Here is a 14,420-nt window from a genome sequence, read left to right on the forward strand (position 1 = left end):
CATTATCTAGTCTCGTGTATACTACATTTAGTCAAAGCAGCTAAACTGCCTCCCTTCCATAAATATGGTAGAACCATCACTTCTACCACTAAAGATCACTTTATAAATAATCTTCATGATCAGTTTCATCGCCTTAGCATACCAGACAGCTTAGAAGACCTCGATGTTGCAACAGAAACTATTGTCTCTGTCTTTTCTAGCACTCAGTTGCTCCTTTGCGTTTAATAAAGATTATGGAAATTAACACAACGCCATGGTACAATAAGCACATTCTGGCCCTAAAAGTAGCAGCCAGAAAAATGGAGCGCAGCTGGAAGAAAACAAAACTAGAAGTATTTCGCATTTCGTGGAGAGAGAGAATGATTGAGTACAGAAAGGCCTTAAAATCTGCTAGATCTGCCTATTTTTCAAAACTTTTAGAAGAAAATAAACACAACCCTAGGTATTTATTTGATATAGTGGCTAAATTAACAAGAAATAAAGCTACAACTTCTGATGTTTCCAAAGAGCACAGCAGTAATGACTTTATGAACTTCTTTACTTGCAAGATTGATAATATTAAAGAAAAAATTATAACCATGCAACAGTCTACTACAGTATCGCATCAGACAGTGCATTGTAGTGTCCCTGAGGAAAAATTAAATTCATTTACTGCTTTAGGAGAGGAAGAATTGTCTAAACTTGTTAAATCATCAAAATCAACAACATGTATGTTAGACCCTATACCGACTAAGCTATTGAAAGAGATGCTTCCAGAGGTCATAGATCCTCTTCTTAATATTGTCAATTCATCTTTATCACTAGGATACATACCAAAAACTATTAAGCTGGCTATTATTAAACCTCTTATTAAAAAAACACAACTTGATCCTAGAGAATTAGTCAATTACAGGCCGATCTCAAATCTCACTTTTCTGTCAAAAATACTAGAAAAGGCAGTATCATCACAACTATGTTCCTTTTTAGAAAGAAATAGTATCTGTGAGGATTTCCAGTCAGGATTTAGACCGTACCATAGTACTGAGACTGCTCTCATTAGAGTTACTAATGATTTGCTCTTATCATCAGATCGTGGTTGTATCTCTCTATTAGTGTTACTGGATCTTAGTGCTGCATTTGACACTATTGATCACAATATTCTTTTAAATAGACTCGAAAATTATGTTGGCATTAGTGGAATTGCATTGTCATGGTTCAAATCATACTTATCTGACCGTTATCAGTTTGTAGTAGTAAACGAAGAGATGTCATATCGATCACAAGTTCAATATGGAGTACCACAAGGCTCAGTACTAGGACAGTTGCTTTTCACTCTGTACATGCTACCATTGGGAGATATCATTAGGAAGCATGGTGATAGTTTTCACTGTTACGCTGATGATACTCAGCTCTATATTTCTTCGCGCCCTGACGAAACTTACCAATTCACAAAATTAACGGAATGTATAGCTGATATAAAAAACTGGATGACCAGTAATTTCCTTCTACTAAATTCAGAAAAAAACAGAGATTCTAATTTTTGGACCAAAAACTTCTTCAAGTAGTAACCTAGAATAATTTCTAACACTTGATGGCTGCTCTGTTAAGTCTTCGTCGTCAGTTAGGGTGTGCTCTTTGATACAAATCTTTCATTTGAAGGCCATGTTACTAGCATCTGTAAAACCGCATTCTTCCATCTTAAAAATATATCTAAACTACGACATACAGTGGGTACGGAAAGTATTCAGACCCCCTTAAATTGTTCACTCTTTGTTATATTGCAGCCATTTGATAAAATCATTTAAGTTCATTTTTTTTCCCTCATTAATGTACACACAGCACCCCATATTGGCAGAAAAACACAGAATTGTTGACAGATTTATTAGAAAAGAAAAACTGAAATATCACATGGTCCTAAGTATTCAGACCCTTTGCTGTGACACTCATATATTTAACTCAGGTGCTGTCCATTTCTTCTGATCATCCTTGAGATGGTTCTACACCTTCATTTGAGTTCAGCTGTGTTTGATTATACTGATTGGACTTGATTAGGAAAGCCACACACCTGTCTATATAAGACCTTACAGCTCACAGTGCATGTCAGAGCAAATGAGAATCATGAGGTCAAAGGAACTGCCTGAAGAGCTCAGAAACAGAATTGTGGCAAGGCACAGATCTGGCCAAGGTTACAAAAAAAATCCTGCTGCACTTAAGGTTCCTAAGAGCACAGTGGCCTCCATAATCCTTAAATGGAAGACGTTTGGGACGACCAGAACCCTTCCTAGAGCTGGCTGTCCGGCCAAACTGAGCTATCGGGGGAGAAGAGCCTTGGTGAGAGAGGTAAAGAAGAACCCAAAGATCACTGTGGCTGAGCTCCAGAGATGCAGTCGGGAGATGGGAGAAAGTTGTAGAAAGTCAACCATCACTGCAGCCCTCCACCAGTTGGGGCTTTATGGCAGAGTGGCCCGAACGGAAGCTTCTCCTCAGTGCAAGACACATGAAATCCCGCATGGAGTTTGCTAAAAAACACCTGAAGGACTCCAAGATGGTGAGAAATAAGATTCTCTGGTCTGATGAGGCCAAGATAGACCTTTTTGGCCTTAATTTTAAGCAGTATGTGTGGAGAAAACCAGGCACTGCTCATCACCTGTCCAATACAGTCCCAACAGTGAAGCATGGTGGTGGCAGCATCATGCTGTGTGGGTTTTTTCAGATGCAGGGACATGATGACTGGTTGCAATCGAGGGAAAGTTGAATGCGGCCAAGAACAGGGATATCCTGGATGAAAACCTTCTCCAGAGTGCTCAGGACTTCAGACTGACTTAAACCCAATTGAGCATCTCTGGAGAGACCTAAAAATGGCTGTCCACCAACGTTTATCATCCAACCTGACAGAACTGGAGAGGATCTGCAAGGAGGAATGGCAGAGGATCCCCAAATCCAGGTGTGAAAAACTTGTTGCATCTTTCCCAAAAAGACTCATGGCTGTATTAGATCAAAAGGGTGCTTCTACTAAATACTGAGCAAAGGGTTTGACATTCAACAGTGCTTTGATCTGCCTGCATTGACACTATTCTTTAAGAGCTGCTGTGCAGCCAAAAATATATAGCAGTTATCAATGTAAAGCTGCTTTGACACAATCTACATTGTAAAAAGCGCTATATAAATAAAGGTGTCTTGACTTGACTTGACTATTAAACATATCCTCATTCAAGTGTAGCTACAAAAGAATGATTAAAGCTAGAATAAAATGGATTTTTTTATTTAAAAGTAGAGGCTCTGTTCATTCTTCTGAAATATTTACATACAACAATTTATGTTTGCATACAACAAATATTCTGGTGGCCATGAAAATGTTGTGAATATGATCAAAAATTCTGGCAGTTAGGACTGCAACTAACGATTATTTTAATAATTAATCAACAAATTGATGAAAATTAAAAAATATATATATTTATTAATATAAAAATATTAATTATTAATAAATAATATTTTACCAAAAAATATTCATTTAAATCCAAAATGTAAAAAACAAAATGTTATTACACATCCTGTCCAATGTTGTCCTTAAAACAATGTGCAATATAAAGGCTATGAAAACAAATTATGCAGTAGTGAATGTAGGACTGGCTGATAAAATGATAACGATAATTACCATGTTGGCAAATGCTATTTACACTAACTGACGTCTGACCAGACAAAATTATGGAAGATACCAGATTGATTACAGTGGCAATAGTGTAGGGGTAAGGTGCATGGCAGGGAGTTTTGACAAAAAACGACCTTTTGCAGATTCAAATACGCCTTTTGCCGAACTCGCTCTACTCCCTTTTTATCCATCTTTTATCAGATCGGAAAGGCATTTATTTTCAAAAAAATAATAGAAAATATTCTAAAAATGGAAATAAAGTGTCTAGGGGTTAGGGAGGGCTTTATTGTCCCAATAAGGTGGAATCCATTTAATAATTTTAATTAACATAATCATTTACACTATGTTATTACTGCATACCATTTAATATTTAACAACAACACTGAGGTGAAAATAGTGGCTCTGAATGAGCCAAGTGGAATGGATTTGAATGACGGCACTCTGAAAAGTAAACAGACATATGCGCTGATATAGAGAAGGTAAAAGAGAGTGGGTCTTGTCTTGTCACGTACAATGGTTCCAATGCCCATGGTCTCCATCACACTACCACAAAACAGTGCTGTGAGATCCAGTGACAAGAACACGACAAAGAACACGAATGTCTCTGTGATTTAAACTACTTTAAACCAGATGAAACAGCGCTGACATTCTCAACAGCACTGACAAACACGAGATCATTCATTGTGCCATGAAAGATCCAAAACTTTTAAATCTACAAATCACCATCATTTACCATGGATTTACTGTACTATTAACCCTAACTGGCCAGCCCACATTGCGCCCCAGAACCGCACCATGGTATTGTGGTGCATTTTTTTTAATACTAAAACTGTCTTTATAAATGTCTTTCATAACAAATATCATAGAAACATTATAGTTACTTTTTTACCATGGTAGTGAGGTGCTATATGCGTGGTTTTACCAGTGGTTATGATGATCTAAATGTAAGTATACAATGGATGTTGTTACAGATGTTACGGTTTTTGTTAATGAACATAAATTTACATCTGCTTCCCAACTCAAGCTACTGCTATTGTCAACTCAAGCTACTGTCAAATGTGCATTTCTAAGAGACAAGAAAAATATGTAATATTATTAATATTGCAGCCTGCACGGCAAACTGTGCTGAAGATACACGTCATCAAAACCAGAAAACACAAACAATTACTTGTTAGAACATGCAGAAACTAAGAAATTAAGAGGACAAAGACAACGTGCTGACAGACAAGACAGGTTACTTGATATGAATATGATATGAAACAAAGTCTTAGCTTTTAAATTCTGTCAGTTTTACTACAAAATTCAAACTGTAAATGTTTAACCCAGGAAGAAGCTTGTTGTAGTCCCAATCAGCCATTTGTTGTAGTCCTTAAACAGTGATTTCTTTAAAGGTCCCGTTTTTCGTAGTTTTTTGAAGCTTTGATTGTGTTTATAGTGTGCAATATAACATGTGTTCATGTTTCTCGTATAAAAAAACACAGTATTTTTCACATAATTTACTTATCTGTATACCGCTGTTTCCACTGTCATAAAAACGGGCTGATGACTTCCTTGTTCTATGAAGTCCCTCCTTCAGAAATACGTAACGAGTTCTGATTGTGCCAGCGGTTCCTGTGTTGTGATTCGACAGCAGCTTAGCGAACCTTGCCCGGAAAGGTCACGCCTCTTACCATAACGTGGAGATGCATGCGCTCAGTGTTATTGTAAACATGTCTTTAATTTTACCCTATCAATTTGAGCCGGAATCGGACCCGGTGATTGGACTGCGGGATGAAAATAACAGCGTTTCGACGACATGGCGACAAACACACTCTACAAACGCAACTCTTGTGTATTCCTGTGGGCGGAGGTTAGTCAAAAAACTGTTTTAGTGACGTCATTAAAGAAGGAAGTACAGGGATGTAGTCCAAACTGGCCGTTCGATGTAGGCGACTTCTGTTAAATAAAATATCTCGCTTGGCATTGAACTTTGAGCTTTAAAATTTTACAGATTTTATTTATACTCTAACAACAACATTACACACTAACTAAAGTTTGAAACATGGGATCACGAAGAACGGGACCTTTAAAGGAAGATATCTCACTTTGCATTGAACTTTGAGTGTTGTAACTTTGCAGACGTTGTTTATGCTCCAAAAGCAACATCACACACTAACTAAAGTTAAAAAAGTGAAATCATAATCAAATCCAAATAGTTCACCCAAAAATAAAAATTCTACCATCATTTACTCCCCCTTCAAATTGTTCCAAAACTGTATAAATGTATTTGTTCTGCTGTACACAAAGGAAGATATTTGGAAGAATATTTGTATCCAAGCAGATCTCGCCCCCCATTGACTACCATAGGAGGAAAAAATACTATGGCAGTCAATGGGGGGTGAGATTTGCTTGGTTACAAACATTCTTCCAAATATCTTCCTTTATGTACAGCAGAACAACTAAATTTATAAAGATTAGTCTGGAATATACTTTATTACGACCAGAAACTTCCTGAAGAGATCAGCATGCATCACAATTCAGGATCACGTCATGATCAATACCACAGCAAGAAAGAATTAAGTGTATTATCTCCACCCACTGACAATACCGCATTCCTGGAATTCCTGCGCGCTACTCACCTGTCTCTTCTCAATAAAACCCTCCATTCACCGTCAGCAAACACATATTATACCCACTAATAAGTGTTCCCTAACTGTGAGAAGTACAGAACAGACGCATCTTAGTGCTACAAGAATTCTCTTAGTAAGGTCTGCGTGCGGGCTATTTTAGCTCATTTAAGGAGACAGATTAAGTAAGTATTAACTTAATATCCTCGTTCACATGCATTTATCTCCCTCTACAACAGTTAAAAAAAAAAAAAAAAACTTAATGTCAGAAAACTGTAGTTTAAACTCGTATTTCTTTGCCAAACTCCAGTCACAATCAACAGCCAGCTCAAACTTGCAACGTTAAATAAAGTAGCAAAAATAGTGCTAATAATTAATTATCATTACCTTTCGGAGCACTCGTTTAATCCAGCCGATATGTTTAAATAATAGGAGCTCATCGAAACAAAATATTCCCCACTGTAGAAGCTCATTCGTCAGTTCCCTGAACCACTGTCATACTCCGGGAGTTCGACGAAACTCTCCTCCCCTCTTGCGCTGCACAGCACTCCGAGAAAGAGGAAAACGCACGACGTCAGCGCACTCTGGAATTTAAGCCCCCGCACGCCATTGGCTCACACCCTGTAGAGCGGACGCTTGGCTGGGTGTCTGTGTTGTGGAATTGGCCAATTGGAAGGAAGAAAACAGTTTCCGTGGTTACACTGGATACACAAATAGTAGTTTTTGCAAAAGAAACATTATTAAGGTAATTAATGTATTTAATATGCGTTTATTCTGTGTTAGGGCTTTTAGAGGTGTGCTGTTTGAAGATATTTTCTTATTTTTAGTTGCGAAGAATCTCTGCGAATGTCTACAAAGATTTGAAAATGTTTAATTAGATCTACATAATTTCTATGTAAACTATGTCTAACCTGTAATGTAAATGAGTGACACTGTAGATAAGACCTCATAAGATAAGACTGTATGTGTAAAGCTCATCGGATTTCGCCACTGTAAATTATATTTAGCTGAAGTTAGAATGAAATCAATTTACAGTTCGTATTTTTTTTATGGAATATTGCGGTATGTATTATGTAAATTCAGCTATAAGCAGCTCAACAGAAATGTCATTATTCAGCTATACAGTCAGTGTTGATTTAGATAAACTAAATCAGTTCAAAATTTTTGTGTTAGTGTCTGTGCATTTAAATCGATAATATAACTGAATATTTTCTTTTAAACCTGTTATATGCATAACATTGTTTACATTTTTACAAAGTCCTACATTTGGAATCATATTTACATTTTTTCCTGAATTATTAACAGATGTGTAGCAGAGATTGTTGTACCTTCATCACAAACCACTACTCTGAAGATACAGGTAGGGCAGCTGTGATCAAAATGGACAAAAGTGTATATATATATATATATATATATATATATATATATATATATATATATATATATATATATATATATATATATATATATATATATATATATATATATATATATATATATATATATATATATATATATATATATATATATATATATATATATATGAATCAAATAATGTTGTGTGTCCCCAGCACTTTAATAAAATGTAAATTCCCCCTGACTTTTTTGGGCAAATTTGTTCATGTAGAGTTTTTCATAGGCCAATGTAAATAAATATAGGTTTAAATTCAAATAGACAACATTGTTGTCACTACACTGTCATTCACAAATTCTCTCCTGTGGCCTCGTGGGATGGTAAAGTGTCCATCATATGCAGACTTCTGAATCTCTCCAGAAGTATAGGTTATCCGGTTACTTTTTGCCTACACTTTTATGAGTACTCTGCATACAGATATACTTATTTTGTCACATACTGTTATTGTCATATAACAATATTGTCATCAGCATTCTATCAGCTTTGACATATTTAAATCTGCATTTTTGTGATTTTTACACAGAGGGCATTAAAAAAAAAAAAAAAAAAAGAAAAAACTTTTTACCTTTTTAAATGAATGCTTTGTCAATGCTTTTTAAATATGATCAATAAATTCAATTAAAATAATAAGACACTATAGGCTGTTTCCAATCAAATTAATTAATTTACGCTGAAAAATTACAACTGGATTAAATAATGAGATTGCTAAACCGCCAGTAGGTGGCGGCAAATGACCATCTTAATGAGTTGAAAACGATCTCATTGAAACGATTCATTAATTTAAACGATTCATTCAAACAGCTGACTCATTCAAGAAAGAGGCAGTTGTTTATGAATGGGACGGCCATTGAATCTTTGACTTAACCGATTCATTCAAAATGCTGAATCATTCAGTAACGAAAGACGGCTGAGTGTGTATTATGCTTCTGCTGTGATCTTTGTTTGTTTGGATCTATTATATATTGCTGCTAGAACGAAAACAGACAATATTGGGTACAATATACATTTTCAATCGTAATGGTATTCAGGAAGACAGCACCCATGGCCGTGTGATGTTGCTTAACTGTATCATATGTTGTAAATATAAAAACTCCACATTTTGAATTTTTACAGCAGTATGTTAAATTAGTTACTTTATGTGTGCTGCTCTCATATGTTTCGATTTCTCCTCGAGAGGCTGCGCGATCCTCAACAAAGCAACCTTAGTAGTTTAGTCATTTGTGTAGGAGTTGTGCAGTCTGGATGATTGGGGCGTGTCAACACATTACACCCAATTTCAGTGGTTTATAATACAGCAGAGGTTATTCATAGGTTATTCAGGATATTCATATTCATTTCTGGGGTTATTCCTATCGAACGCCATCAACTTAACACTAAATGTAATAAAATCAGCCATTCTTGCATTTTGGTAATTCCCTAGGTTTTTGTGTGTGTGTGTGTGTGTGTGTGTGTGTGTGTGTGTGTGTGTGTGTGTGTGTGTGTGTGTGTGTGTGTGTGTGTCCACTTGTCCTGGACAAGCATTAATGTCGAGCCCTGATTAACCATATTACATATACAATATATATATATATATATATATATATATATATATATATATATATATATATATATATATATATTTATTTATTTATTTATGTTTTTTTTGTATGTTTTTGAAACGCATAGAAAAGTTGTCTGGAAGAATACAAGTGGGCCTGGGACACTCAAAATGTAAACTGATCCCATATGAGCGAATGCGGACCATGGTAGAGGCCAAACGCCTCTCTTCTCAGCTCTCTCAACAGAAGGTAATGAATGTGTTTTGCATTTTTGATTGCATACCTTTGTTAATTACTACGGAGCCCGGCACGTCACCTATAGGAGAAAAAAAAAATAAAAAATCTGTGCCGACGGTTTTGCAGTCCGTTCCCTCAGTTTATAAACTGTGCACACGAATTCTTAAACTGTTCCCTCGGTTTAACAAATCATGCCCACGGATTCATAAACCATTCAGATTCAACCAGGCTATGGGCTATTGTAAATAAAAAAAACTTTATTTTACAAAATTGAGAATTTTCTTAACCTCCATTCAGAATTCATTTGAGAATTTCCATTATTTTTTATCTAAGTCCATTTTGGGCAAAAAGCCTAGTATAATAAAATCACCAAAACAAGTCTTCATGTTAAGAATGAATAGTACACAAACATTTCTAAAACTGTAAAGAGTTTTTTTTTTTTTTTTTTTTTTTTTTTTTAAATAAAGCATTCATTAATTAATTTATGATAAACATACTGTCTTAAGGGCACTCATTTATAGTCATATTATAGTCATATAAATAATTGATAAATAAATCAATTTATAAAATAAATACAATAAATAATAATAATTGTTGTTGTTGTTATTATTATTATTAGCCTATTGTTGCATTTAGGCTACATGCATTTAGAAGAAGAAAAGAGAAACAAAGAAATTAAAAGTCAGTCATAATACACAATGCCAGGTTTATTAGGCAATAATAATAAAGTGCTAAGATTACCACAAATAAACACAAGATTTTGACGCACACAATTCTTATTAAATCATTGTATTCCGCTACCCGTTGATAGAGAATCACTGCAGTTAATATAATTTGATGAATAATACACAATAAAACAATAAGATTCGTTAAAGGTGCCCTAGAATTAAAAATTGAATTTATATTGGCATAGTTAAATAACAAGAGTTCAGTACATGGAAATGACATACAGTGAGTCTCAAACTCCATTGTTTCCTCCTTCTTAAATAAATCTCATTTGTTTAAAAGACCTCAGAAGAAAAGGCGAATCTCAACATTACACCGACTGTTACATAACAGTCGGGGTGTACGCCCCCAATATTTGCATATGCCAGCTCATGTTCAAAGCATTAGACAAGGGCAGCCAGTATTAACGTCTGGATCTGTGCACAGCTGAATCATCAGACTAGGTAAGCAAGCAAGAACAATAGTGAAAAATGGCAGATGGAGCGATAATAATACATGATATTTTTAGTGATATTTCTAAATGTTTCCTTAGCATGTTGCTAATGTACTGTTAAATGTGGTTAAAGTTACCATTGTTTCTTATTGTATTCACGGAGACTAGAGCCGTCGTTATTTTCATTATTAAACACTTGCAGTCTGTATAATTCATAAACACAACTTCATTCTTTATAAATCTCTCCAACAGTGTAGCATTAGCCGTTAGCCACGGATCACAGCCTCAAATTCATTCAGAATCAAATGTAAACATCCAAATAAATACAATACTCACATAATCCGACGCATGCATGCAGTATGCATGATGAACACTTTGTAAAGATCCATTTTGAGGGTTATATTAGTAGTGTAAACTTTGTTTATGCACTGTTTAAGGCAAGCGCAAGCTCCGTGGGCGGGGAGCGTGAGCATTTAAAGGGGCCGCAACATGAATCGGCGCATTTCTAATTATGACCCAAAATAGGCAGTTAAAAAAATGAATTAAAAAAAAAATCTATGGGGTATTTTGAGCTGAAACTTCACAGACACATTCAGGGGACACCTTAGACTTATATTACATCTTGTAAAAAAATGTTCGATGGCACCTTTAACACTTACCTGGCCCAGGTGAAAAAAATACTATAGTAATTTATTGTAAATACTATAGTGTTTTTGAACCATACTATAGTAACGTATACTAATAGGCCTACTTGAATTAATTTATTGTGGTAATTCTACAGTTGCTGTGATAATAACAACTATAGTAATATAAACAAATTACTTTACCCAATATTGAACTAAGTTTTCTACAACTTTAGGGTATATTATACTACAATATACACTACCATTTACTGTAGTAAAAACTATACTACAGTATTTATTACAGTTTCAGTTCACTATAGTTAATACTACAGTATGCTGTAGCATTCATTAATGAAGTGTAAATACTAATATATACAGTACTACAATTTACTATAGTATGGTTAAAAAAACACTATAGTATTTTCTATAGTATTTTTTCACCTGGGGGAGTTTGCTGTTCTTCTTCTAAAATGAATTCGTGAGTACAGTTTTTACAAAACCGTGGGAACGGACCGTGAAAGGATTATGCGCACAGATTATGAATTTGTGGGAACGGATTTAAAAAACGAGGGTACGGTTTGCAAAATCTGTGCGCATAGATTGGAAATTCGTGGGTACAGTTTATTAATCCGTGGGCACGATTTGTTAAACTGAGGGAACAGTTTTAGAATTCGTGTGCACGGTTTATAAACTGAGGGAACGGATTGCAAAACCGTTGGCACAGATTGTTTTTTTTTTTTCTCCTATAGGTGACGTGCCGGGCTCTGTAGTAACACAATTATAAATGAATGATAAAACTTTCATGGATTGTGATGTTTCATCATCCTTTATGAGAGATGTTAAAATGCATAAGAGGGGTTTCAAAGACCTTTTATGTATAAAGCTGCTCATAGTAAAATCTTAATCTTAAAAATTGCTAGGTAGTAACTGATTACATGTAATCTGGAATTCGTAATCAGATTTAAAAAATTAAGTACTTGTAATTAGATTATATTACATTTTAGAATTGTGACCAGACTACTACAGTTACTTTTATATTGATTACATGATTACATGTTATTTTCATGGCAGTAAATTATTCATAATTCATTGATTCTACTTCTTTGTTATATTTTAAATTTTCCTTTCTCTAAAAGTCTACTACTACTATATGTTCAGATGGTCTTCCTGGTCTGTGGAAACTGAGACCCACACAGCAAATGATCAATGGATTTACAGAAATAATTTCACTTTTAAGAAGTGTTTTCTCAACATTGCATTTCTAATCAACTCTTGACAAACACATTAATTATTATTTGAATTATAACTCAGTGAGTCATTTAACCATGTATTACTGTCTTTAGAAGGCTTTTGTCTTTCAAACACATTAAAATGTACAAATTCACATAATTTCATATTTACATGCAATTTAGAGATTCCCCAAGTTTTTTATCAGCTGAATCTCTGTAGTGATTTTGGATTAGCCTCACATGAGGGCACCACAAATTTAGTTATTTATGGTCTTAAATATTAATATTAATATTTTGTATTAATATTAATATTGAGTCAGATGATTCCTTCCTATATTTCGGGGCACCAGCCAATGACTCTCACTGAATTAGAATTTTATAAATTGGAGGAAGTTTGTCATCTGACCAATCTGAAGATTTTAGTGAGATTCGGGCAAGCTTGACAGTTTGTAATAAAGATGAATTTATTTACAAAAAAGATATACAAGAGTAAAATATCACACTCACTAAATCTAAATACTATGAATGAAAATGACTAAACTACTAAGGAAAAATTACTAAACTACTAAGAAAATTAAATCAATAATCGAACAGAAACTACAAACTACTACACAAACGGACATTAACAAAAATGGATGCCAAGTAGATGAGCAATGGATTGGACGAAGCAACAAATGGGTTATTAGCAGTCAATTGTGGTCTTTCTGGATGCTGGTATGAAATAGTAAATAAGCATTTACTATGAATACAGATAATGTGTCTGATGTGTCTATCTGTATACACTAACCCTAGATAGACAGTCTCTACACAAATAGCTCATATCTCATATAGCAACAACCTAATGCCAAGGCCTTTGGGAAAAGATTTGGTTAGCTTATATTTACGTTTCACTTAGCCGGGTGATCAATCTGGTCAAGAGACATCTTCCACTGGTATCCTTCCGTTTGCAGTGGGAGAGACTGGATTGCTTTCCAACAGTTGCAGAGCTGCACTGAGTGCTGGGGATTTTGTGTAATCCAGAGAACTGTAACTGTAATCCACTGCAACATAATTCAGAAGATACACCAAGAGAACAAGAATCAAAAACGATGGAGAAGGATATGCTTCTAAGTTTACTTGTCTTGTTTTTGAATCACTCTTCTTCGACTGCACACTGTGCTCAGTACTGTGTGTATTGCCACCTAGCAGACTCTTCAGTCCTGCTTGCGTATGCGCTGTTGCACGTGCACCGTCCGCACGGTCTCGAAATTTGGGCTGCACGTGGACAGGGTGTGCGGACGTCATGTGGAAGGTGCACGACCGTGGACGGCCGAAGTATACTTTGGGCTTTACCTGTCATTGAGGGTCCCATCACACCCTTTGGTCTTAAGCATAGTGGGAAAAAGGGATTCTTGTTTTGACATTCGAACTTCTGTTGTGAAGCTCTGGTGCCATCATGTCTGCTGTTCACTACATTTCTTTGCCCTAATATATTTACTTGAAATAAGATTTTAAGTTAATAAATTAGGGCAATAATTAAATAAAGTTAATAATAAAATAAATAACAATAAAATGAAGTTCACGGTTCTCTGATGTCAGTCATAATTTCATTGACACCAAAGCAGCTGAAACTGATTAACAACCCTCTCTGTTACTTAACTGACCAGATCAATATCCCAGGAGTTTAACTGACTTGGTGTGTGTGTGTGTGTGTGTGTGTGTGTGTGTGTATGTATGTATGTATATATATATATATATATATATATATATATATATATATATATATATATATACAGACAAACCAAAAATTACTCAGACATTTTTGATTTTACTAGTGTTACATTCACCGTCTCGTCCTGGTTGTCTTTGACTGTCATGTGATCCTTTGTTTTCTGTTTCCCGCCACTCATCATTCACCATGGACACTGATTACACCCACAGCTGTTTGTCATTAGTATTGTGTATTTAAGTTCCTCCCTGTCTTCAGTCTAGCGTCCAGTATAGACC

General features: G+C 35.1%; 1 protein-coding gene across 1 annotated transcript in view; it reads left to right on the top strand.

Moving 5' to 3' along the window:
* The first annotated feature begins 6,848 nt into the window (after window positions 1-6,848).
* Window positions 6,849-14,420, top strand: part of LOC125251122 (coiled-coil domain-containing protein 148-like) — a 209,778-nt gene continuing 202,206 nt past the window's right edge. The window contains exons 1-3 of the mRNA XM_048164058.1: window positions 6,849-6,979; window positions 7,540-7,594; window positions 9,314-9,435. Of these exons, the coding sequence (XP_048020015.1) occupies window positions 7,540-7,594; window positions 9,314-9,435 (177 nt within the window). The 5' untranslated portion in view covers window positions 6,849-6,979. The remainder of the gene's footprint in view (window positions 6,980-7,539; window positions 7,595-9,313; window positions 9,436-14,420) is intronic.

This window comes from Megalobrama amblycephala, linkage group LG17, assembly GCF_018812025.1.
Source record: "Megalobrama amblycephala isolate DHTTF-2021 linkage group LG17, ASM1881202v1, whole genome shotgun sequence".
Lineage (NCBI taxonomy): Eukaryota > Metazoa > Chordata > Actinopteri > Cypriniformes > Xenocyprididae > Megalobrama > Megalobrama amblycephala.